Genomic DNA, 26,354 nt, shown 5'->3' on the forward strand with positions numbered 1-26,354 from the left:
TCAGCGTGTGGTGTGTGCAGCAGTGATCAGCGTGTGGTGTGTGTAGCAGTGATCAGCGTGTGGTGTGTGTAGCAGTGATCAGCGTGTGGTGTGTGTAGCAGTGATCAGTGTGTGGTGTGTGTGTAGCAGTGATCAGCGTGTGGTGTGTGTGTAGCAGTGATCAGCGTGTGGTGTGTGTAGCAGTGATCAGCGTGTGGTGTGTGTAGCAGTGATCAGCGTGTGGTGTGTGTAGCAGTGATCAGCGTGTGGTGTGTGTAGCAGTGATCAGCGTGTGGTGTGTGTGTAGCAGTGATCAGCGTGTGGTGTGTGTGTAGCAGTGATCAGCGTGTGGTGTGTGTAGCAGTGATCAGCGTGTGGTGTGTGTAGCAGTGATCAGCGTGTGGTGTGTGTAGCAGTGATCAGCGTGTGGTGTGTGTAGCAGTGATCAGCGTGTGGTGTGTGTGTAGCAGTGATCAGCGTGTGGTGTGTGTGTAGCAGTGATCAGCGTGTGGTGTGTGTAGCAGTGATCAGCGTGTGGTGTGTGTAGCAGTGATCAGCGTGTGGTGTGTGTAGCAGTGATCAGCGTGTGGTGTGTGTAGCAGTGATCAGCGTGTGGTGTGTGTAATAGTGATCAGCGTGTGGTGTGTGTAGCAGTGATCAGTCTGTGGTGTGTGTGTAGCAGTGATCAGCGTGTGGTGTGTGTAGCAGTGATCAGTGTGTGGTGTGTGTAGCAGTGATCAGCGTGTGGTGTGTGTAGCAGCGTGTGGTGTGTGTAGCAGTGATCAGCGTGTGGTGTCAGCGTGTGGTGTGTGTAGCAGCGTGTGGTCTGTGTAGCAGTGATCAGCGTGTGGTGTGTGTATCAGTGATCAGCGTGTGGTGTCTGTGTAGCAGTGATCGGCGTGCGGTGTGTGTAGCAGTGATCGGCGTGCGGTGTGTTTAGCAGTGATCAGCATGTGGTGTGTGTAGCAGTGATTAGCGTGTGGTGTGTGTAGCAGTGATCAGCGTGTGGTGTGTGTAGCAGTGATCAGCGTGTGGTGTGTGTAGCAGTGATCAGCGTGTGGTGAGTGTAGCAGTGATCAGCGTGTGGTGTGTGTAGCAGTGATCAGCGTGTGGTGTGTGTAGCAGTGATCAGCGTGTGGTGTGTGTAGCAGTGTATCAGTGTGTGGTGTGTGTGTAGCAGTGATCAGTGTGTGGTGTGTGTACCAGTGATCAGCGTGTGGTGTGTGTGTAGCAGTGATCAGCGTGTGGTGTGTGTAGCAGTGATCAGTGTGCGGTGTGTGTAGCAGTGATCAGCGTGTGGTGTGTGTGTAGCAGTGATCAGCTTGTGGTGTGTGTAGCAGTGATCAGTGTGCGGTGTGTGTAGCAGTGATCAGTGTGCGGTGTGTGTAGCAGTGATCAGCGTGTGGTGTGTGTAGCAGTGATCAGCGTGTGGTGAGTGTAGCAGTGATCAGCGTGTGGTGTGTGTAGCAGTGATCAGCGTGTGGTGTGTGTGTAGCAGTGATCAGCGTGTGGTGTGTGTAGCAGTGATCAGCGTGTGGTGTGTGTAGCAGTGATCAGCGTGTGGTGTGTGTAGCAGTGATCAGCGTGGTGTGTGTGTAGCAGTGAGCAGCGTGTGGTGTGTGTAGCAGTGATCAGCGTGTGGTGTGTGTAGCAGTGATCAGCGTGTGGTGTGTGTAGCAGTGATCAGCATGTGGTGTGTGTAATAGTGATCAGCGTGTGGTGTGTGTATCAGTGATCAGCGTGTGGTGTGTGTATAGCAGTGATCAGCGTGTGGAGTGTGTGTAGCAGTGATCAGCGTGTGGTGTGTGTAGCAGTGATCAGCGTGTGGTCTGTGTAACAGTGATCAGCGTGTGATGTGTGTAGCAGTGATCAGCGTGTGGTGTGTGTAGCAGTGATCAGCGTGTGGTGTGTGTAGCAGTGATCAGCGTGTGGTGTGTGTAGCAGTGATCAGCGTGTGGTGTGTGTAGCAGTGATCACCGTGTGGTGTGTGTAGCAGAGATCAGCGTGTGGTGTGTGTAGCAGTGATCAGCGTGTGGTGTGTGTAGTAGTGATCAGCGTGTGGTGTGTGTAGCAGAGATCAGCGTGTGGTGTGTGTAGCAGTGATCAGCGTGTGGTGTGTGTAGCAGTGATCAGCGTGTGGTGTGTGTAGCAGTGATCAGTGTGGTGTGTGTAGTAGTGTGGTGTGTGTAGCAGTGATCAGCGTGTGGTGTGTGTGTAGCAGTGATCAGCGTGTGGTGTGTGTGTAGCAGTGATCAGCGTGTGGTGTGTGTAGCAGTGATCAGCGTGTGGTGTGTGTAGCAGTGATCAGCGTGTGGTGTGTGTAGCAGTGATCAGCGTGTGGTGTGTGTAGCAGTGATCAGCGTGTGGTGTGTTTAGCAGTGATCAGCGTGTGGTGAGTGTAGCAGTGATCAGCATCTGGTGTGTGTAGCAGTGATCAGTGTGTGGTGTGTGTAGCAGTGATCAGTGTGTGGTGTCTGTAGCAGTGATCAGCGTGTGGTGTGTGTAGCAGTGATCAGTGTGTGGTGTGTGTAGCAGTGATCAGCGCGTGGTGTGTGTAGCAGAGATCAGCGTGTGGTGTGTGTAGCAGTGATCAGTGTGTGGTGTGTGTAGCAGTGATCAGCGTGTGGTCTGTGTAGCAGTGATCAGCGTGTGGTGTGTGTAGCAGTGATCAGCGTGTGGTCTGTGTAGCAGTGATCAGCGTGTGATGTGTGTAGCAGTGATCAGCGTGTGGTGTGTGTAGCAGTGATCAGCGTGTGGTGTGTGTAGCAGTGATCAGCGTGTGGTGTGTGTAGCAGTGATCAGAGTGTGGTTTGTGTAGCAGTGATCAGCGTGTGGTGTGTGTAGCAGTGATCAGCGTGTGGTGTGTGTAGCAGTGATCAGCGTGTGGTGTGTGTAGCAGTGATTAGCGTGTGGTGTGTTTAGCAGTGATCAGCGTGTGGTGTGTGTAGCAGTGTGGTGAGTGTAGCAGTGATCAGCGTGTGGTGTGTGTAGCAGTGATCAGCGTGTGGTGTGTGTAGCAGTGATCAGCGTGTGGTGTGTGTAGCAGTGATCAGCGTGTGGTGTGTGTGTGTAGCAGTGATCAGCGTGTGGTGGGTGTGTGTAGCAGTGATCAGCGTGTGGTGTGTGTAGCAGTGATCAGCGTGTGGTGTGTGTAGCAGTGATCAGCGTGTGGTGTGTGTAGCAGTGATCAGCGTGTGGTGTGTGTGTGCAGCAGTGATCAGCGTGTGGTGGGTGTGTGCAGCAGTGATCAGCGTGTGGTGTGTGTGTAGCAGTGATCAGCGTGTGGTGTGTGTAGCAGTGATCAGCGTGTGGTGTGTGTAGCAGTGATCAGCGTGTGGTGTGTGTAGCAGTGATCAGTGTGCGGTGTGTGTAGCAGTGATCAGCGTGCGGTGTGTGTAGCAGTGATCAGCGTGCGGTGTGTGTAGCAGTGATCAGCGTGCGGTGTGTGTAGCAGTGATCAGCGTGCGGTGTGTGTAGCAGTGATCAGCGTGTGGTGTGTGTAGCAGTGATCAGCGTGCGGTGTGTGTAGCAGTGATCAGCGTGCGGTGTGTGTAGCAGTGATCAGCGTGCGGTGTGTGTAGCAGTGATCAGCGTGTGGTGTGTGTAGCAGTGATCAGCGTGTGGCGTGTTTAGCAGTGATCAGTTTGTGGTCTGTGTAGCAGTGATCAGCGTGTGGTGTGTGTAGCAGTGATCAGCGTGTGGTGTGTGTAGCAGTGATCAGCGTGTGGTGTGTGTAGCAGTGATCAACGTGTGGTGTGTGTAGCAGTGATCAGCGTGTGGTGTGTGTAGCAGTGATCAGCGTGTGGTGTGTGTAGCAGTGATCAGCGTGTGGCGTGTGTAGCAGTGATCAACGTGTGGCGTGTTTAGCAGTGATCAGCGTGTGGTGTGTGTAGCAGTGATCAGGGTGTGGTGTGTGTAGCAGTGATCAGCGTGTGGTGTGTGTAGCAGTGATCAGCGTGTGGTGTGTGTAGCAGTGATCAGCGTGTGGTGTGTGTAGCAGTGATCAGCGTGTGGTGTGTGTAGCAGTGATCAGCGTGTGGTGTGTGCAGCAGTGATCAGCGTGTGGTGTGTGTAGCAGTGATCAGCGTGTGGTGTGTGTAGCAGTGATCAGTTTGTGGTCTGTGTAGCAGTGATCAGCGTGTGGTGTGTGTAGCAGTGATCAGCGTGTGGCGTGTGTAGCAGTGATCAGTGTGTGGCGTGTGTAGTAGTGATCAGTGTGTGGCGTGTTTAGCAGTGATCAGCGTGTGGTGTGTGTAGCAGTGATCAGCGTGTGGTGTGTGCAGCAGTGATCAGCGTGTGGTGTGTGCAGCAGTGATCAGTGTGTGGTGTGTGTAGCAGTGATCAGCGTGTGGTGTGTGTGTAGCAGTGATCAGCGTGTGGTGTGTGTAGCAGTGATCAGCGTGTGGTGTGTGTAGCAGTGATCAGCGTGTGGTGTGTGCAGCAGTGATCAGCGTGTGGTGTGTGTAGCAGTGATCAGTGTGTGGTGTGTGTAGCAGTGATCAGCGTGTGGTGTGTGTGTAGCAGTGATCAGCGTGAGGTCTGTGTAGCAGTGATCAGCGTGTGGTGTGTGTAGCAGTGATCAGCGTGTGGTGTGTGTAGCAGTGATCAGCGTGTGGTGTGTGTGTAGCAGTGATCAGCGTGTGGTGTGTTTAGCAGTGATCAGCGTGTGGTGTGTGTAGCAGTGATCAGCGTGTGGTGTGTGTAGCAGTGATCAGCGTGTGGTGTGTGTAGCAGTGATCAGCGTGTGGTGTGTGTGTAGCAGTGATCAGCGTGTGGTGTGTGTAGCAGTGATCAGCGTGTGGTGTGTGTAGCAGTGATCAGCGTGTGGTGTGTGTGTAGCAGTGATCAGCGTGTGGTGTGTGTAGCAGTGATCAGCGTGTGGTGTGTGTAGCAGTGATCAGCGTGTGGTGTGTGCAGCAGTGATCAGCGTGTGGTGTGTGCAGCAGTGATCAGCGTGTGGTGTGTGTGTAGCAGTGATCAGCGTGTGGTGTGTGTAGCAGTGATCAGCGTGTGCTGTGTGTGTAGCAGTGATCAGCGTGTGGTGTGTGTAGCAGTGATCAGCGTGTGGTGTGTGTGTAGCAGTGATCAGCGTGTGGTGTGTGTAGCAGTGATCAGCGTGTGGTGTGTGTAGCAGTGATCAGTGTGTGGTGTGTGTAGCAGTGATCAGCGTGTGGTGTGTGTGTAGCAGTGATCAGCGTGTGGTGTGTGTAGCAGTGATCAGCGTGTGGTGTGTGTAGCAGTGATCAGCGTGTGGTGTGTGTGTAGCAGTGATCAGCGTGTGGTGTGTGTAGCAGTGATCAGCGTGTGGTGTGTGTGTAGCAGTGATCAGCGTGTGGTGTGTGTAGCAGTGATCAGCGTGTGGTTTGTGTAGCAGTGATCAGCGTGTGGTGTGTGTAGCAGTGATCAGCGTGTGGTGTGTGTGTAGCAGTGATCAGCGTGTGGTGTGTGTAGCAGTGATCAGTGTGCGGTGTGTGTAGCAGTGATCAGCGTGTGGTGTGTGTGTAGCAGTGATCAGCGTGTGGTGTGTGTAGCAGTGATCAGCGTGTGGTGTGTGTAGCAGTGATCAGCGTGTGGTGTGTGTAGCAGTGATCAGTGTGTGGTGTGTGTAGCAGTGATCAGCGTGTGGTGTGTGTAGCAGTGATCAGCGTGTGGTGTGTGTAGCAGTGATCAGCGTGTGGTGTGTGTAGCAGTGATCAGCGTGTGGTGTGTGTAGCAGTGATCAGCGTGTGGTGTGTGTGTAGCAGTGATCAGCGTGTGGTGTGTGCAGCAGTGATCAGCGTGTGGTGTGTGTGTAGCAGTGATCAGCGTGTAGTGTGTGTAGCAGAGATCAGCGTGTGGTGTGTGTAGCAGAGATCAGCGTGTGGTGTGTGTAGCAGTGATCAGCGTGTGGTGTGTGTAGCAGTGTATCAGCGTGTGGTCTGTGTAGCAGAGATCAGCGTGTGGTGTGTGTAGCAGTGATCAGCGTGTGGTGTGTGTCGCAGAGATCAGCGTGTGGTGTGTGTAGCAGTGATCAGCGTGTGGTGTGTGTAGCAGTGATCAGCGTGTGGTGTGTGTAGCAGTGATCAGTGTGGTGTGTGTAGCAGTGATCAGCGTGCGGTGTGTGTAGCAGTGATCAGCGTGCGGTGTGTGTAGCAGTGATCAGCGTGTGGTGTGTGGCAGTGATCAGCGTGTGGTGTGTGTAGCAGTGATCAGCGTGCGGTGTGTGTAGCAGTGATCAGCGTGTGGAGTGTGTAGCAGAGATCAGCGTGTGGTGTGTGTAGCAGTGATCAGCGTGTGGTGTGTGTAGCAGAGATCAGCGTGTGGTGTGTGTAGCAGAGATCAGCGTGTGGTGTGTGTAGCAGAGATCAGCGTGTGGTGTGTGTAGCAGAGATCAGCGTGTGGTGTGTGTAGCAGAGATCAGCGTGTGGTGTGTGTAGCAGTGATCAGCGTGCGGTGTGTGTAGCAGTGATCAGCGTGCGGTGTGTGGCAGTGATCAGCGTGTGGTGTGTGTAGCAGTGATCAGCGTGCGGTGTGTGTAGCAGTGATCAGCGTGTGGAGTGTGTAGCAGAGATCAGCGTGTGGTGTGTGTAGCAGTGATCAGCGTGTGGTGTGTGTAGCAGAGATCAGCGTGTGGTGTGTGTAGCAGAGATCAGCGTGTGGTGTGTGTAGCAGAGATCAGCGTGTGGTGTGTGTAGCAGAGATCAGCGTGTGGTGTGTGTAGCAGTGATCAGCGTGTGGTGTGTGTAGCAGTGATCAGCGTGTGGTGTGTGTAGCAGTGATCAGCGTGTGGTGTGTCTGTGTGTGTGTAGCAGTGATCAGTGTGGTGTGTGTGTGTAGCAGTGATCAGCGTGTGGTGTGTGTAGCAGTGATCAGCGTGTGGTGTGTCTGTGTGTGTGTAGCAGTGATCAGTGTGTGGTGTGTGTGTAGCAGTGATCGGCGTGTGGTGTGTGTAGCAGTGATCAGCGTGTGGTGTGTGTAGCAGTGATCAGCGTGTGGTGTGTGTAGCAGTGATCAGCGTGTGGTGTGTCTGTGTGTGTGTAGTAGTGATCAGCGTGTGGTGTGTGTAGCAGTGATCAGCGTGTGGTGTGTGTAGCAGTGATCAGCGTGTGGTGTGTGTAGCAGTGATCAGTGTGTGGTGTGTGTAGCAGTGATCAGCGTGTGGTGTGTGTAGCAGTGATCAGCGTGTGGTGTGTGTGTAGCAGTGATCAGCGTGTGGTGTGTGTAGCAGTGATCAGCGTGTGGTGTGTGTAGCAGTGATCAGCGTGTGGTGTGTGTAGTAGAGATCAGCGTGTGGTCTGTGTAGCAGTGATCAGCGTGTGGTGTGTGTATAGCAGTGATCAGCGTGTGGTGTGTGTAGCAGTGATCAGCGTGTGGTGTGTGTAGCAGTGATCAGCGTGTGGTCTGTGTAGCAGTGATCAGCGTGTGGTGTGTGTAGCAGTGATCAGCGTGTGGTGTGTGTAGCAGTGATCAGTGTGTGGTGTGTGTAGCAGTGATCAGTGTGTGGTGTGTGTAGCAGAGATCAGCGTGTTGTGTGTGTAGCAGTGATCAGTGTGGTGTGTGTGTGTAGCAGTGATCAGCGTGTGGCGTGTGTAGCAGTGATCAGTGTGTGGTCTGTGTAGCAGTGATCAGCGTGTGGTGTGTGTAGCAGTGATCAGCGTGTGGTGTGTGTAGCAGTGATCAGTGTGGTGTGTGTGTGTGTAGCAGTGATCAGCGTGTGGTGAGTGTAACAGTGATCAGCGTGCGGTGTGTGTAGCAGTGATCAGCGTCTGGTGTGTGTAGCAGTGATCAGCGTGCGGTGTGTGTAGCAGTGATCAGCGTGCGGTGTGTGTAGCAGTGATCAGCGTCTGGTGTGTGTAGCAGTGATCAGCGTCGGGTGTGTGTAGCAGTGATCAGTGTGTGGTGTGTGTAGCAGTGATCAGTGTGTGGTGTGTGTAGCAGTGATCAGGGTGTGGTGTGTGTAGCAGTGATCAGCGTGTGGTGTGTGTGTAGCAGTGATCAGCGTGTGGTGTGTGTAGCAGTGATCAGTGTGTGGTGTGTGTAGCAGTGATCAGTGTGTGGTGTGTGTAGCAGTGATCAGCGTGTGGTGTGTGTAGCAGTGATCAGCGTGTGGTGTGTGTAGCAGTGATCAGCGTGTGGTGTGTGTAGCAGTGATCAGCGTGTGGTGTGTGTGTAGCAGTGATCAGCGTGTGGTGTGTGTAGCAGTGATCAGCGTGTGGTGTGTGTAGCAGTGATCAGCGTGGTGTGTTTGTGTAGCAGTGATCAGTGTGGTGTGTGTGTGTAGCAGTGATCAGCGTGTGGAGTGTGTAGCAGAGATCAGCGTGTGGTGTGTGTAGCAGTGATCAGCGTGTGGTGTGTGTAGCAGAGATCAGCGTGTGGTGTGTGTAGCAGAGATCAGCGTGTGGTGTGTGTAGCAGTGATCAGCGTGTGGTGTGTGTAGCAGAGATCAGCGTGGTGTGTGTGTAGCAGTGATCAGCGTGTGGTGTGTGTAGCAGTGATCAGCATGTGGTGTGTGTAGCAGAGATCAGCGTGTGGTGTGTGTAGCAGTGATCAGCGTGTGGTGTGTGTGTAGCAGTGATCAGCGTGTGGTGTGTGTAGCAGTGATCAGCGTGTGGTGTGTGTAGCAGTGATCAGCGTGGTGTGTTTGTGTAGCAGTGATCAGTGTGGTGTGTGTGTGTAGCAGTGATCAGCGTGTGGAGTGTGTAGCAGAGATCAGCGTGTGGTGTGTGTAGCAGTGATCAGCGTGTGGTGTGTGTAGCAGAGATCAGCGTGTGGTGTGTGTAGCAGAGATCAGCGTGTGGTGTGTGTAGCAGTGATCAGCGTGTGGTGTGTGTAGCAGAGATCAGCGTGGTGTGTGTGTAGCAGTGATCAGCGTGTGGTGTGTGTAGCAGTGATCAGCATGTGGTGTGTGTAGCAGAGATCAGCGTGTGGTGTGTGTAGCAGTGATCAGTGTGTGGTGTGTGTAGCAGTGATCAGCGTGTGGTGTGTGTAGCAGTGATCAGCGTGTGGTGTGTGTGTAGCAGTGATCAGCGTGTGGTGTGTGTAGCAGTGATCAGCGTGTGGTGTGTGTAGCAGTGATCAGCGTGTGGTGTGTGTAGTAGAGATCAGCGTGTGGTCTGTGTAGCAGTGATCAGCGTGTGGTGTGTGTATAGCAGTGATCAGCGTGTGGTGTGTGTAGCAGTGATCAGCGTGTGGTGTGTGTAGTAGAGATCAGCGTGTGGTCTGTGTAGCAGTGATCAGCGTGTGGTGTGTGTATAGCAGTGATCAGCGTGTGGTGTGTGTAGCAGTGATCAGCGTGTGGTGTGTGTAGCAGTGATCAGTGTGTGGTGTGTGTAGCAGTGATCAGTGTGTGGTGTGTGTAGCAGAGATCAGCGTGTGGTGTGTGTAGCAGTGATCAGTGTGGTGTGTGTGTGTAGCAGTGATCAGCGTGTGGCGTGTGTAGCAGTGATCAGTGTGTGGTCTGTGTAGCAGTGATCAGCGTGTGGTGTGTGTAGCAGTGATCAGCGTGTGGTGTGTGTAGCAGTGATCAGTGTGGTGTGTGTGTGTGTAGCAGTGATCAGCGTGTGGTGAGTGTAACAGTGATCAGCGTGCGGTGTGTGTAGCAGTGATCAGCGTCTGGTGTGTGTAGCAGTGATCAGCGTGCGGTGTGTGTAGCAGTGATCAGCGTGCGGTGTGTGTAGCAGTGATCAGCGTCTGGTGTGTGTAGCAGTGATCAGCGTCGGGTGTGTGTAGCAGTGATCAGTGTGTGGTGTGTGTAGCAGTGATCAGTGTGTGGTGTGTGTAGCAGTGATCAGGGTGTGGTGTGTGTAGCAGTGATCAGCGTGTGGTGTGTGTGTAGCAGTGATCAGCGTGTGGTGTGTGTAGCAGTGATCAGTGTGTGGTGTGTGTAGCAGTGATCAGTGTGTGGTGTGTGTAGCAGTGATCAGCGTGTGGTGTGTGTAGCAGTGATCAGCGTGTGGTGTGTGTAGCAGTGATCAGCGTGTGGTGTGTGTGTAGCAGTGATCAGCGTGTGGTGTGTGTAGCAGTGATCAGCGTGTGGTGTGTGTAGCAGTGATCAGCGTGGTGTGTTTGTGTAGCAGTGATCAGTGTGGTGTGTGTGTGTAGCAGTGATCAGCGTGTGGAGTGTGTAGCAGAGATCAGCGTGTGGTGTGTGTAGCAGTGATCAGCGTGTGGTGTGTGTAGCAGAGATCAGCGTGTGGTGTGTGTAGCAGAGATCAGCGTGTGGTGTGTGTAGCAGTGATCAGCGTGTGGTGTGTGTAGCAGAGATCAGCGTGGTGTGTGTGTAGCAGTGATCAGCGTGTGGTGTGTGTAGCAGTGATCAGCATGTGGTGTGTGTAGCAGAGATCAGTGTGTGGTGTGTGTAGCAGTGATCAGCGTGTGGTGTGTGTAGCAGAGATCAGTGTGTGGTGTGTGTAGCAGTGATCAGCGTGTGGTGTGTGTAGCAGTGATCAGCGTGTGGTGTGTCTGTGTGTGTGTAGCAGTGATCAGTGTGGGGTCTGTTTAGACCACACAGCTGATCACTGGGGCCGGCTCCGGGCTCTGCTCTCCCCATCAAAGTGGAGCAGGAGCCCGGTGACCGGGGGAGACCCTGGATAACGCCACCTCCAGGTAACGTTATTATCACAGGGTTTTCCCTGGTATTTTTTCACAATTTATTTTTAGTATCTTTGGCCCAATCACATTTCCCATTACAATTATGGGAAATGCGATCTGCTTACTAAAAATAAGTGATAATTAGGGCTGGAGTAGAATTTTATGATTGCCCTGTAATAACTATAGGTGATACTAAAGTAATGTGAAAAGGGTGTGACATCACAAAACAGCCTTTATCACTTTATTTTAGTAAAAATAATGTTAATAAATAGAGCCCTTAGAGACATTGCACTACATTGTCACTGCGAATGTGCAAATGTTTCAATGTGTGTATATTCATCATAGATAACCAGATAACTGATTCCCGCAGCATTTAAGCACAGATACAGCTGGCAGTCCTGGATCTGCTTCTCCTTAGGCTTCCTTTTGGTGGATGAGGTTTGGCTTCCTAGTGAGTCCATTGACTCCTTGGCCTGTAGACTAATACCCCTTTTCCACCTAGATTCCGGGTCTGACCCGGAGTTGGAACAAAGGCCCTCATTCAGAGCCACTCGCTAGCGGCAGTACGCTCGTTCCGAGCGATGTTCGCACATCTGCGCATGCATACGGATCGTTATACGCATGCGCGAACCAGTCAGTGCGGCCGAAATTCATGTGCTCGCAATATAGCGAATGCCTGCTATTTTGAGTGACAGAATGAGGCGTATGTGGGTGCTAACAGGGGAAGGTGCTTGAAAACGGGGAGTGGAGATCAGAACGCAGGCGTGCTTAAAGGTCAATATGGGCGTTTCATGGGTGTGCATAATTAATACAGCAGCGTCATTGACCACGTCACTGGGTTATTTTATAGCCAGAACTGCTCGCAAGATTGTGGTAGCAAAAACCAACCACAAGAATAGCGAGCAGTTCATACGCTGTTCGATGTACTCGATTAATCTAATAAATAGCGGACATGATGTATGGTGCGAGCGGCCAGGGGGCATTTTTAACAAATAAACGAGCGTATGTTTTGCTCGCTCGTTCAGACTTAGAGGTGTGAACAGACTGCAATTTGCGAACGGATCATTTGAATAGCCACCCCTTGTTTTTGAACGAACGACCGCAAATAGCGAACGGCTCTGAATCAGGCCCAAAGTTCCTATCATCTGGATCAGACCCGGAATTTTGCCGGCGCTGACTCGGGATATTCCCGAGTCAGCGCCGCTCATACCGCAGTCGGGTCTGCATAGACCCGGCTTTTGAGGAGTGAAAGTGGACGCTTGGAGATGACGTCATCTCCAAGCGCCACTGAAGCCGGACCAATCGGCCGGCTAGCAGCGCACTCCAGGTCATCGTGACCTGGAGTGCGCTGTTCCCATAGCAGGGTTTCACAGGCTACGCCCGTGTTAAACCCTGCTAGTTACCTGGGTTGGATTGCCGGGTCACTCGACCTGGCAATCCAACCCTCTGCCCTTTTACACCAGGGAGCTGCCCGGGTTAACCCTTCAAAAACCCGGGTTTTAGCTCCGGTATAAGAGGGGTATTCAATATGAAACGTAAACTTTGCTGTCAAAGTTTACGCTGCATATCGGAGATTTTCTTGGGATAAAGTATCGGGCGCGCGGACACTTTATCCCCGTATTCAATATGAAAACTACGAAAACGGGACCCGGCGAAGTAGGATCGGTGAAAAAAAAACTCTGTAAAATCATGGAGGATCACTATGGGTACCCCCATTTTAGCCTGCGCATGAAAGTCGGGTATTTAAATAGCTGCGGCAGGTGTTTTTTTTTCCCGACATTGAAGAAGTGATGCAGAAGAGCACTTAGGTTTTTTTTTCCGTTTTTTTTAAGTGGTCCCATCAAAGTTGGGGTACATGAAAATGGGTACTAGGATATTTTTATGTCCCTAAAGTAATTTTTTAAAAATTCTGCAACGATGCACCTGCCGCTAATAATCTATTCGAGAATACACCTGCCGCTAATAATCTATTCGAGAATACACCTGCCGCTAATAATCTATTCGAGAATACACCTGCCGCTAATAATCTATTCGAGAATACACCTGCCGCTAATAGTCTATTCGAGAATACACCTGCCGCTAATAATCTATTCTAGAATACACCTGCTGCTAATAATCTATTCTAGAATACACCTGCTGCTAATAATCTATTCTAGAATACACCTGCTGCTAATAATCTATTCTAGAATACACCTGCTGCTAATAATCTATTCTAGAATACACCTGCCGCATACTTGCAGAATAGCCCTGAACCTATTTCCCTAGTTAAACAATATTTTCCTTTTTTTTTTTTTTTTTACCCCAATTTTTTAAAAACTTTTTGAAAGTTATTTTTAAAATGTCATTCACAGGGGTGCAGGCTATTTTTTTTTTTTTTTTTAAGCCTGCATCCCTAAACCCCAATTCTGCACTTTTTTTCGCCACCTAATCAGTGGTGAAAAGTTATCCCCATTTTTTTTCAAAGACTTTTCAAACCTGCGAAAAGTCTTTGAAATTGAATATGGTGTAAAACTAAAACCTGCGATAATGACGTCATCGGTGCGAAAACATCGCAAAATAGGAGTTTTCGCTCTTAATATTGAATAGCAGCAGGTTGGTGACATGAGGCGGCACCTTCACCGTCCTATGGTTTTTTTTTTTCTTCAGTTCAGTATTGTTGCCATTGTTTGCATCCCATTACAAGGTGTTGGCTTCTCCATGTTCTTTCATTATTTATTGTGGTTGTTGTCTTTCTATGAGATGGTGGTTTTCAGATTTTCTCTCAAGATTTTTCTATCTTCTTTTCTTGCTATCCCCCCCCCATGTCCGCTGAGTTGATGTGCTCTGACAATAAATTTTGTAAAAAAAAAAAATGATTGGCACCTTGTGTGTGGGCTGCTGGTTGGATGGTTATTGAGTCTGCCTGGTGCTGAGGGGGTGCTGGTTTGGCTCTGATGCGGCTATTGGTTTATGCCTCAATCAGATGTGTGTGTGGTTTTGTGCCTTGAGGACTAATGTGGAGTCCACATGGTCTTGAGCATCGCGACCATCTTTTTTGCCTCTCGCATAAGCTGTGGGTGGTCACCCACAGCAATGCGAGTGGCCAGGAGGCCGCTCCAATTTTAGGTAGGACGGCCCTGATTCAGAGCGAGTGCTCTGTTGGAACATCTGGCTCTTAATCAGGCCCTCTGTCTGCAGTGAGTGTGGTGCTCCCCTCTCGGTGCAGCTGGCGGATGACACTTTTGTTACCACCTTTCACTCTTCAGCCCTTTTCCAATTTATTATTTAGCAGTGATGTCAGTGGGGAGCTTCCTTCTCGATCAGAGCGGGAAGCTCCCTGGGGCTTGCGGTTGCCGAGACCCAATCTTTGGATCTCGTCGCAATCCCCAATGGTCACGATGGTCTTGACCATCGCGACCATCAACCTGGTCAGTTGCTAAAGCTGTGGGTGGTAACCAACAGCTTAGCTAGCGACCAGAAGGCCGCACTTCAAAAGCCAAGTGGCCGCCCTCATTCAGAGCGAGTGCTCACATTTTGCGAGTGCCTCTGAATAACGGCCAGTATCCTCATATATAAGTGGCTGCATTGTATGTACTGTACACATAATATCATCATATATGTGGCTGCATCGTATGTACTGTACACATAATATCATCATATATAAGTGGCTGCCTCGTATGTACTGTACACATATCATCATATATACTGTAATTGGCTGGCATGCATGCGCAATGGTAAAAATTTACGGAATCTGTGTAAAAAATGGCATTGTGTCCATCTGTGAATCAGGCCCTATGTGCATAATCTGCACTGTTGCAGAGTGTAGCAGGAGTAGTAATTTTTTATTATATACTACAATGCTCTGCTACACAGTGACCTGACCTCTTCCACATAATCACTCTCATTACTATACATAGCTCCACCAGACTTCTCTATAGGCATCGGGAAATACTACACAGTGACGTGACCTGACCTGACCTCTTCCACATAATCACTCTCATTACTATACATAGCTCCACCAGTCTTCTCTATAGGCATCGGGAAATGCTACACAGTGACCTGACCTCTTCCATTTAATCACTCTCATTACTATACATAGCTCCACCTGTCTTCTCTATAGGCATCGGGAAATGCTACACAGTGACCTGACCTGACCTCTTCCACGTAATCACTCTCATTACTATACATAGCTCCACCAGACTTCTCTATAGGCATCGGGAAATACTACACAGTGACCTGACCTCTTCCACATAATCACTCTCATTACTATACATAGCTCCACCAGTCTTCTCTATAGGCACGGGAAATACTACTCAGTGACCTGACCTCTTCCATGTAATCACTCTCATTACTATACATACAAAGCTCCACCAGACTTCTCTATAGGCATCGGGAAATGCTACACAGTGACCTGACCTCTTCCATGTAATCACTCTCATTACTATACATAGCTCCGCCAGTCTTCTCTATAGGCATCGGGAAATACTACAGTGACCTGACCTCTTCCATGTAATCACTCTCATTACTATACATAGCTCCACCAGTCTTCTCTATAGGCATCGGGAAATGCTACAGTCACCTGACCTCTTCCATGTAATCACTCTCATTACTATACATAGCTCCACCAGTCTTCTCTATAGGCATCGGGAAATACTACACAGTGACCTGACCTCTTCCATGTTATCACTCTCATTACTATACATAGCTCCACCAGTCTTCTCTATAGGCATCGGGAAATGCTACACAGTGACCTGACCTGACCTCTTCCACATAATCACACTCATTACTATACATAGCTCCACCAGTCTTCTCTATAGTCATCGGGAAATGCTACACAGTGACCTGACCTCTTCCATGTAATCACTCTCAATACTATGCATAGCTCCACCTGAACTCTCTATAGGCATCGGGAAATACTACACAGTGACCTGACCTGTCCTCTTCCATGTAATCACTCTCATTACAATACATAGCTCCAACAGACTTCTCTATAGGCATCGGGAAATACTACACAGTGACCTGACCTGACCTATTCCATGTAATAACTCTCATTACTATACATACATAGCTCCACCAGTCTTCTCTATAGGCATCAGGAAATACTACACAGTGACCTGACCTCTTCCTTGTAATCACTCTCATTACTATACATACATAGCTCCACCAGTCTTCTCTATAGGCATCGGGAAATACTACACAGTTACCTGACCTGACCTCTTCCATGTAATCACTCTCATTACTATACATAGCTCCGCCAGTCTTCTCTGTAGGCATCAAGAAATGCAACACAGTGACCTGACCTCTTCCACATAATCACTCTCATTACTATACATAGCTCCGCCAGTCTTCTCTGTAGGCATCGGGAAATACTACACAGTGACCTGACCTCTTCCATGTAATCACTCTTATTACTATACATAGCTCCACCAGTCTTCTCTATAGGCATCGGGAAATGCTACACAGTGACCTGACCTCTTCCACATAATCACTCTCATTACTATACATAGCTCCGCCAGTCTTTTCTATAGGCATCGGGAAATACTACACAGTGACCTGACCTCTTCCACATAATCACTCTCATTACTATACATAGCTCCGCCTGTCTTCTCTATAGGCATCGGGAAATGCTACACAGTCACCTGACCTGACCTCTTCCACGGAATCACTCTCATTACTATACATGGCTCCACCAGACGTCTCTATAGGCATCAGGAAATGCTACACAGTGACCTGACCTCTTCCATGTAATCACTCTCATTACTATACATAGCTCCACCAGACTTCTCTATAGGCATCGGGAAATGCTACACAGTGACCTGACCTGACCTCTTCCGTGTAATCACTCTCATTACTATACATAGCTCCACCTGACCTCTCTATAGGCATCAGGAAATACTACACAGTGACCTGACCTCTTCCATGTAATCACTCTCATTACTATACATAGCTCCACCTGACCTCTCTATAGGCATCGGGAAATACTACACAGTGACCTGACCTCTTCCACATAATCACTCTCATTACTATACATAGCTCCACCAGTCTTCTCTATAGGCATCGGGAAATGCTACACAGTGACCTGACCTCTTCCACATAATCACTCTCATTACTATACATACATAGCTCCAACAGTCTTCTCTATAGGCATCGGCAAATGCTGCACAGTGACCTGACCTGACCTCTTCCACGTAATCACTCTCATTACTATACATACATAGCTCCACCAGACTTCTCTATAGGCATCGGGAAATGCTACACAGTGACCTGACCTCTTCCATGTAATCACTCTCATTACTATACATACATAGCTCCACCTGTCTTCTCTATAGGCATCGGGAAATGCTACACAGTGACCTGACCTGACCTCTTCCACGTAATCTTTCTCATTACTATACATAGCTCCGCCAGACTTCTCTATAGGCATCGGGAAATACTACATAGTGACCTGACCTCTTCCATGTAATCACTCTCATTACTATACATAGCTCCACCAGACTTCTCTATAGGCATCGGGAAATACTACACAGTGACCTGACCTCTTCCATGTAATCACTCTCATTACTATACATAGCTCCGCCAGTCTTCTCTATAGGCATCGGGAAATACTACACAGTGACCTGACCTCTTCCATTTAATCACTCTCATTACTATACATAGCTCCACCTGTCTTCTCTATAGGCATCGGGAAATGCTACACAGTGACCTGACCTGACCTCTTCCACGTAATCACTCTCATTACTATACATAGCTCCACCAGACTTCTCTATAGGCATCGGGAAATACTACACAGTGACCTGACCTCTTCCACATAATCACTCTCATTACTATACATAGCTCCACCAGTCTTCTCTATAGGCATCGGGAAATGCTACACAGTGACCTGACCTCTTCCATGTAATCACTCTCATTACTATACATAGCTCCACCAGTCTTCTCTATAGGCATCGGGAAATGCTGCACAGTGACCTGACCTCTTCCACGTAATCTTTCTCATTACTATACATAGCTCCGCCAGTCTTCTCTATAGGCATCGGGAAATACTACACAGTGACCTGACCTCTTCCATTTAATCACTCTCATTACTATACATAGCTCCACCTGTCTTCTCTATAGGCATCGGGAAATGCTACACAGTGACCTGACCTGACCTCTTCCACGTAATCACTCTCATTACTATACATAGCTCCACCAGACTTCTCTATAGGCATCGGGAAATACTACACAGTGACCTGACCTCTTCCACATAATCACTCTCATTACTATACATAGCTCCACCAGTCTTCTCTATAGGCATCGGGAAATGCTACACAGTGACCTGACCTCTTCCATGTAATCACTCTCATTACTATACATAGCTCCACCAGTCTTCTCTATAGGCATCGGGAAATGCTGCACAGTGACCTGACCTCTTCCACGTAATCTTTCTCATTACTATACATAGCTCCGCCAGACTTCTCTATAGGCATCGGGAAATACTACACAGTGACCTGACCTCTTCCATGTAATCACTCTCATTACTATACATAGCTCCACCAGTCTTCTCTATAGGCATCGGGAAATACTACACAGTGACCTGACCTCTTCCAGGTAATCGATCTCATTACTATACATTGCTCTGCCTGACCTCTATTTGGCATCGGGAAACAGGAAAAGCTATTAATCCAGATAAAATGTATTAACAGTAATTAAATTAATAATGGATTATGCACCTAATACCGTTTTACATTAATCACAAAAATCTGAAAATTGTTGTGAATGCAATAAATGATCTCAATCATAGCAGAAGGATGTGATATACAGTAAATATGCATTAGATATATATCAGTTGCAATGCTATTTCTATCGCAGCTGCTACCATGATGGCACTATTCTGCTAATGCTGCAGATGTCACGTCCATGGACGCAGCAACGGTTCATCTGTGGGATCCTCGGCCGGCTGAGTGACCATGGGGTCACTCAAGTCAGTGAACGCAGTTGCTCAACAGAGGTCAGAAAATTTCAATCAGCCAATGGAGATCCTGGCCTCTTCCCTCCCTGGACAAGCCTTGGTGAAATGGCATCACCGGCAAAACTTTTCCGCAGAAAATGGCTTTTCGCACCTAATTGAATATGGCCCTAATTAATAATGAACTTAACCATCTTTAGAGGGGGTTCAATTTTGTCCCAGCATCAAAACCCAATTTATTTAATCAGTTCATAGATCTGAACATATTTGTGAGAACATTAGTAGGAAAATTTTATGCTATGAAATCCTTCAACTAAAACAGTGTTACTGGCATGCCCATTATTTTAGATAAAGATGATGACATGACGATTAATATTTTAGAATCCTTAAGGTGCGTATCCACTAGCAGATAGTGGAACAACAGTAAAATTACAACATCGTAATCATACAGTCATTCCTCTTCCCATGCAGTGCCTACACTGAACGATATATTGTTCAGTGCAGGCTCCCTCCCTCATCCCTGAACATGGTCAATCTGTCGTTATCGGCAGATTGACCAGCATGTTCAAGCGATCATTGATGTCGAAAACGACCAGCGGGAGCACACATCGCTGGTTGTTTTTGAAATTTTCATGCCCGATTAATGAGTGATTGAATGATAATGATATCGTTATTGTTCAATTGCTCATTTTAATCGGCAAGTGGATACGCGGCATTAAAGTTTTACATTTCTTGAAGTCCAAAACTAGAATATGTCTTAAATATAACAGAGTCAAAATTAGGGATGAACAGGTTCGGATTTCTGAAATCCGAGCCCCCCCGATCCGAGTCGGGAACCAAGTCCGACTCGAATTTTCCCGCGAGACTCTGTTACCAAAACGAGGCAAAACGTCATCATCCCGCTTTCAGATTCTCGCGGGTTCTGGATTCTATAAAGGTCCCATGATCACAGCCATTTTTAATTCTGGCTGTGGAGTGTGCAGAGTTAGGGAGCTGGGAGATGTTGGCTAGTGTTGTCACTCAGTGTTGTGTGTTACTTATTGTTGTTATTAATAATAAAGTACTGCTGGCTACGTTTTAAAAGCTGCCCTCATCAAACTAATGTTTACAGGGGCTGTCCTATGGGTTGTACGCTGCCCTTCATCAATATAACGTTTACAGGTGCTGTCCTGTGTGGTGTACGCTGCCCTTCATAATCAAACTAATTTTTACCGGGGTGATACATTCCATAAAAATAATGGATGACAAAAATTTGGAGGATAAAATAGGGAAAGATCAAGACCCACTTCCTCCTAATGCTGAAGCTGCTGCCACTAGTCATGACACAGATATGATAAAATGCCATCAACATCGTCTGCCAAGGCCAATGCCCAATGTCATAGTAGAGGGCATGTAGAATCCAAAAAGCCAAAGTTCAGTAAAATTACCCCAAAAAATAAATTTAAATCGTCTGGGGAGAAACGTAAACTTGCCATTATGCCACTTATGACATGGAGTGGCAAGGCACAGCTAAAGTCCTGGTCTATGTCCATGACTTGTGGTTCAGCTTCACATGACAATGGAAGCCCTCCTCCCGCTACAAAAATGAAAAGATTTAGGCTGTCAAAAGCACAGCAAAAAACTGTGCATTCTAAGACAGGCTGAGAAGAACAAAACAGACCACTTCAGGTTTCGGCGTACTCCACCACCTCCTCTTGCTGCTTCCCTGGAGACTGTTATGGATGAACCTATGCAGATTAATAGGGCCCAACTCTCCACAGAAGAATGACAAATATGTTGCTGTGAGAATCTCTGCATGTATTGTGGAGAGGCCAGTCACCTTGTTGCCTCATGTACCCATCATCCGGGAAACTACCGTTCCTAACCAGCAGTGGAGACACTAGGTTGGGAGTAATGTCACTATCTCCAGCTAAAACTGAATCTACTATCCCTTTTGTCCTAGAGTTGACTCAAGGATCTAAAATATCCTATCTCTTCTAGAATCTGGAGCTGCTGGGAATTTTATTTTGGCTGAATTAGTCCAGAAGTATCAAATTCCAGTACAGTCGTTAAATCATGCTATTTCTCTTTCTGCAGTGGATGGTAGTCGTATCATCAACAGAACTGTCCCTCACCAGAGTCAGCTGCTACAAATTTGTATTGGTGCTCTGTGTTGAACTATTACAACTTTTTGTTATTCCAAAAGCTTCCCATGGAATCATTTTGGGTTACCTTTGGCTAAGCAAACATAGTCCACAAATAAATTGGTTGTCTATGCAAATTTTGTCTTGGGGAAATTTTTGTCATTCTTTCTGTCTTCCACGTGTGAAACCTGTAAATAGAGTTCAAGTATCAGATACTTCACGAATTCCCTCTCAATATGCCTCATTTAAATATTATTTTTTTGCAAATTAGGAGTTGATATCTTACCTCCGCATTGGAATTGGGACTGTCCTATAGAGTTGTAGCCTGGGAAGATTCCTCTATGTGGATGTACCGGAAACAAAGGCCATGTCGGAGTATATCCAGGAAAATTTGGCCAAGAGGTTCATCCGACCTTCAATCTCTCCAGCAGGTGGTGGGTTCTCCTTCATTACAAAGAAGGATGGAGGACTTTGGCCCTGCATAGACTATCGAGGCTTAAATTACATTAAGATCAAAAATTGCTACCCTTATCATGGAGTTATTTGAGTAAAGGGAGCCACAGTGTTTACTAAATTGGAAATAAGAGGGGCCAATAATCTCTTCAGAATACACCTGGGCAATTAGTGGAAGACCTCCTTTATTACTCGAGATGGGCATTTTGAGTATTTAGTTATGGATTTCGGTCTCAGGGCCTGATTCAGAGCCACTCGCAAAAAGCAAACACTCGCTCTGAATCAGGGCGGCCACCATTTTTTTTTTTTTAAACCTGCCTCCTGGCCATTCACATAGCTGTGGGTGACCACCCACAGCTTTTGTGAGCGGCCAGGTGATGGTCACAATTCTCATGACCATCGCAACCCTCGGGCTTGCGACGAGACCCTTGTGGTAGGGTTTCGTTCCCGCAAGCCCCAGTGAGCTTCCTGCTCACTAGTGATCAGTAGGGCCGCCCTCAAATGGCAGGTGTCAAATAGGGCCTCCGTTTGGCCAGTCACCCCCCCTCCCCGCCTACAAAACTGGGCGAGCTGTCAATTAACATCGACAGCCGCCCCGTTTGTAGCAAGCCCCGGAGCAAGTGAATTTCTCACTCACTCCGGGGCTTGTGCACAGTGCCCCACCATCGTCCCCGCTTGCGAGCCGGTCTGAATCAGGCCCTCAGTAATGCTCTTGCGGTTTTCCAGAATTTTGTTAATGAAATCTTTCAGGACTTACTCTACATCTCTGTAGTTGTCTACCTCGATGATATCTTAATTTTCTCTTCCAACCTAGAGAACCACCGGCAACATGTGAGTGAAGTTTTGAGCTGGTGGCGGAAAAACAGTTTATATTGTAAACTGTAAAAATGTGTTTGAAGTTCCATCTATACCCTTCTTAGGATATATTGTCTCAGGCCCGGGGTTAGAAATGGATTCGGAGAAGGTAAAAGTAATCTTAAATTTGTATCCGCCTATGTCTTTGAAGGTGGTACAAAGATTTTCAGGTTTAGCAAACTACTGCTGCAAGTTCATTCAAAGAATTTTATCTCTGGTAGCACCCATTCCATCCTTGACCCGAAAAGGAGCCAACACCAGGCAGTAGTCCCCTGAACCTGAAACTGCCTTCAAGCCTTTATCACTGTTCCAGTATTACGCCAGCCTGATGTTAGTAGACCCTTCTTCTTAGAAGTCGATGCTTCCTCTGAAGCAGTAGGAGCAATTCCATCCATGTGGATCTTTCTCAAAAAGTTTTTGCCTGCAGAGAAGAATTACGCTATTGAGTTGCTCACAGTCAAACTTGCTTTGGAGGAGTGGCATTATCTCCTTGAAGGAGCAAATTTTCCAGTCACTATCTACACAGACAATTGGAATTTATTGTTTCTAAAGAATATCCAATGCCTAAATGCCCAGTTGGCTCGCTGGGCCATGTTCTTCACACAGTTTAATTTTACTCTGTTTCGTCCTGGATCCCAAAATCAGAAGGCTGATGTCTTATCTCGTTCAATTATTCTGAAAGTTCTACAAAAACCAAGAGGTAACTTCCTGTTCTTGAATCCAGAGTCTTTGACGCCACTAAAATTATGCCGCCTCTTGGCAAGATGATCATGGCCCCAGTACTACATAAACAATTGCTTGTATGGGCACATGCTTCCATTTTTGCCAGACATACTGGTATTCATAAGACCATAGAACTTCTACATCATTCTTACTGGTGGCCTGCTATGAAGTCTGATGTTGCGGAATTCATATTATCATGCACTAAATGCACACAACATAAAACCTCCAGACAAATTCCAGCAGGGAACCTTATGCCTTTGTCTATTTCAACCCATCCATGGCCCCATATAGCGATGGACTTTGTAACAGACCTTCCAGCTTCCAAAGGATATACCATGATTTGGGTGGTCATAGACTGATTTTCTAAAATGGTTCATTTCATTCCACTCAAGAAATTGCCCTCCCCTTCTGAATTGGCTCAACACTTTATTTCTGAAGTCTTTCGTCTACACGGGCTTCCCACTGAAATCATTTCAGATCAAGGAGTTCAATTTGTGTCAAAATTATGGAGAGCTCTATGCTCATCATTACAAGTTAAATTAAATTTTTGATTATCATGCTCAGATTGACGGAGCTACTGAATAGACCTTGAAACATACCTATGAATTCATCTATATTTCTAGCAAGATAACTGGTTAGCTTCGTTGCTTTGGGCAGAATTTGCACACTATAGTTCTTATCACTCCTCCACCGATCTAACTCAATTCTTTACTGTTTATGATAAGCATCCATGGGTACCAGAGTTTCAAAGTCTACCGGCCTTCAACTTGCCAGGAGTAACATCCTCCTTACAGTATTTCTCCAGGGTTTGGAAAAAAGTTCAATCCACTCTTCAGAAAACTTCCCATTGCTGCAAACGTTGGGCGGATAAAAAAAGAAGAGCAGTTCCAAGTTTGAAAATCAAAGATCATGTAAGGCCAAGTTTGAAAATCGGAGATCATGTATTGCTTTCTACTCGAAACATACGACTATGAGTACCATCAACGGAATTTGCTCCTTATTTCATTGGTCCATTTTCTGTGGAGGAGGTAATCAACCCAGTGGCTTATAAGCTTTTAAACTGCCTTCTTACCTCAAGATTCCCAATTCATTTCACATTTTGTTATTAAAGCCCCTTATTCTAAATTGTTTTTTCAAGACTCTGCCTCATTCTCCCAAAGGACTCACTGAAAGAGGAGTTGAATTTGAAATTAAGAAAATCCTGGACTCTCATTTTCGTTATGGTCACCTCCAGCATTTGAAGGATTGGAAGGGTTACAGTCCAGAAGAGCATTGCTGGGTAAATTCTGCCAATGTCCATGCACCTTTATTGATCCACAAATTTCACTCTGAAAACCCAAGGAATCCTAAAGTGTTTCCATATACCCCTCCAAGAGGAGGGGTTACTGTCAACGGCTGCTCTGGTGCTCTGTGGGGGGGTCCAAGACTTACCTTTCAGGGTGCTATGGTGGGGTCCACCGAGCAGAGGTTCAGGCTGCTGGAGTCTGGCGCGATGTGTGGGCAGGTCCCTGGGAAGTAGTGCTGGTCTGCTGGCATCTTGGAGCAGCTGGGGCTTGGAATCTGCATTAGCCCTGCTGGGTGCCACCAAATTGGGTCTGGTTACATGACATGGTAAGGACCAATCCAGACTGCAAGATCCACAGAGGGTTCTGTCAACCAATACTTCACAACCTTCAAGTACTCAATGGCTTCCTGGGAATCCTTAGGTTACCAGTGCAATGTCTTACAAAGCTTGGTGTGTGTGCTAGTTCTCTGTGCTCCCTAGTTCCATTTATTTCTAGCATTCCAGTGTGCAGTAGCCTGTTGGAGAAATCCTTGTGACCTGCTCCATTCTAGTGCCTCTGCCATTTGGTTGTCCATCCCAGTTCGGTAACTAACCATTACCTGCGCTACATTTCAGAGCATCCTCCGCCAGTGTTCCCTGCTAGCATCGGTACTGGTTCCTGTACCTCGGTGTCTCCAGCAGTTGTGCTTCGGGCACTTGCAGAAACCCAGGAAAGTGAACATGGCCCAGCATCACTCTGCAGTCAGACATTCATTAACAGATATTCCCTTCGACCAGCCTCATTCCAGTTTCAAGAAACTGCTCACAAGGACTCCCCTGCCCCCAGTTCGGGTCTACTTCCTACTCCAGTCATGACAATAGCTTTCTAAATATGTGTGATGCCCGGCAATGGGATTTCAGAACTAAAGGACATTACTCTCAGACTCCTGTTATTAGACCCCGCTGTGTATTGAAAGGGACAGTTTTCAGGAGCTTAGATTACATGCATAGGGACTCCCTTCAGAGCGCTCACGCTGGCCGGTTGGACTTGAGCCCAGCAGCTGAGGTGTTATAACTGTCAGGGATTGCCAGTTGGGGGTTGTCAGTGGCAGGGAGAAAAAGTGAGGGTTGAGCTGCGCTTAGACATGTGATTGAACGTGTAATAGTTCTGTATTCTGCGCTGATTTTATATAAAATCTTAGCAGCTCGGTAAACATAAGAATAGATAAATAGATTGATAACGAGCACTAATTATATAAGAGAAAGTATACACCCAGGTACATACAAATGTCAAATAATTTTTATAGCCCTTTTAGGTAAACGTGATGGGAGCAGGTTGAAAGGAGCGGTACTTCCCATTTGCATATGTTCACACTATTGTCCTGAAAGTGTGGGCTGGTATTCTCAGTACTACTATCCCTATCTTTCCCTACCTCTGAGTCTGCAGTCCTCTGCAGACCAGAGAGCACTGCAGTCATGTGACATGTTGCGGTGGCGCTGGATTATGATGTCAGGCGCTGTACCGCATGTAGCAAGCATGGCTTACTCCTTCCCGATCTCTTTCTTCTGTTCACTCCACACTGTTTCGACGTGTTTTGCACCACTGTCTGCGCTTTGTCAAGGATAAACAGTATCAATACCAGCCCGCACTTTCAGGACAATATTGTGAATATATGCAAATGGAAAGCACCACTCCTTTCAACCTGCTCCAATCACGTTTTCCTTTAAAGGTTTATAAACATTATTTTACATTTGTATGTACCCGTATGTATACTTTCTCTTATCTCATAAGCGCTCGTTATCTATTTATTTATGTGATTGAACATGCTTAAAAAGACAGTGAACCCTGATTCACCAGTCCCCCTCCTGTTAAATTGGCACGGAAAGTGTTAACATAGACCCCAATTGCCTGACAGTTTTTCCTGTAGGAGAAGAAATGTAGTGAGACTCACCTGTTCCCGTTGATCAGTTGTCCTCTGCCAAAGTTCTGCCCACCTCTTCAAAATCCAGGAAAGCCCCAAATACGTTGTCCGGAGAGTGGCCCCTCTGTGAAGAACAGTACCGGAAGCCTATTAAAGAGACACAGGGTTTCACCCCATCTCCCCTCCTTCAAGTGCTGTCATCTCTTGTGTCTGTTAGTGGCTCACCAGCATCACTGTAGCAGAGGCCAAAAAAGTGGAACTGCAACCTAAAGACTGCAAGTGTATGTATCCCCAAAATTTCAGGCTCCTTTTCCAATGTGCTCCTATAGACTCTAAATTAATAGAAAGACATAGAGAGGAACAGTTTAGTTAAATTTGCTCTTCAATCTGACTCCTAATATAAACTATTTCGTAGACCCTTGAATTTTCAAACTAGTAAAACAAGTGAAATGTAATTTGAGAACAAAGTTTAAAAAAAGTTAATAAAAATTTTTAAAAATATATATATTTGTTGTTGTGTTGTCCATCCAGTGTCTGTCTCC

At 47.5% G+C, this 26,354-nt stretch overlaps 1 protein-coding gene across 1 annotated transcript in view; it reads left to right on the forward strand.

Annotated features, from left to right (window-relative positions):
* Positions 1-20,962: 20,962 nt before the first annotated feature.
* The window catches only part of LOC148443180 (vomeronasal type-2 receptor 26-like), a 68,974-nt gene continuing 63,582 nt past the window's right edge, over positions 20,963-26,354 (forward strand). Inside the window, exons 1-3 of the mRNA XM_088463120.1 lie at positions 20,963-21,029; positions 22,055-22,120; positions 22,217-22,603. Coding sequence (XP_088319246.1) covers positions 20,963-21,029; positions 22,055-22,120; positions 22,217-22,603 — 520 coding nt within the window. The remainder of the gene's footprint in view (positions 21,030-22,054; positions 22,121-22,216; positions 22,604-26,354) is intronic.

The sequence above is a fragment of the Taudactylus pleione genome, unplaced genomic scaffold, assembly GCF_031769625.1.
Source record: "Taudactylus pleione unplaced genomic scaffold, aTauple2 ptg001315l, whole genome shotgun sequence".
Lineage (NCBI taxonomy): Eukaryota > Metazoa > Chordata > Amphibia > Anura > Myobatrachidae > Taudactylus > Taudactylus pleione.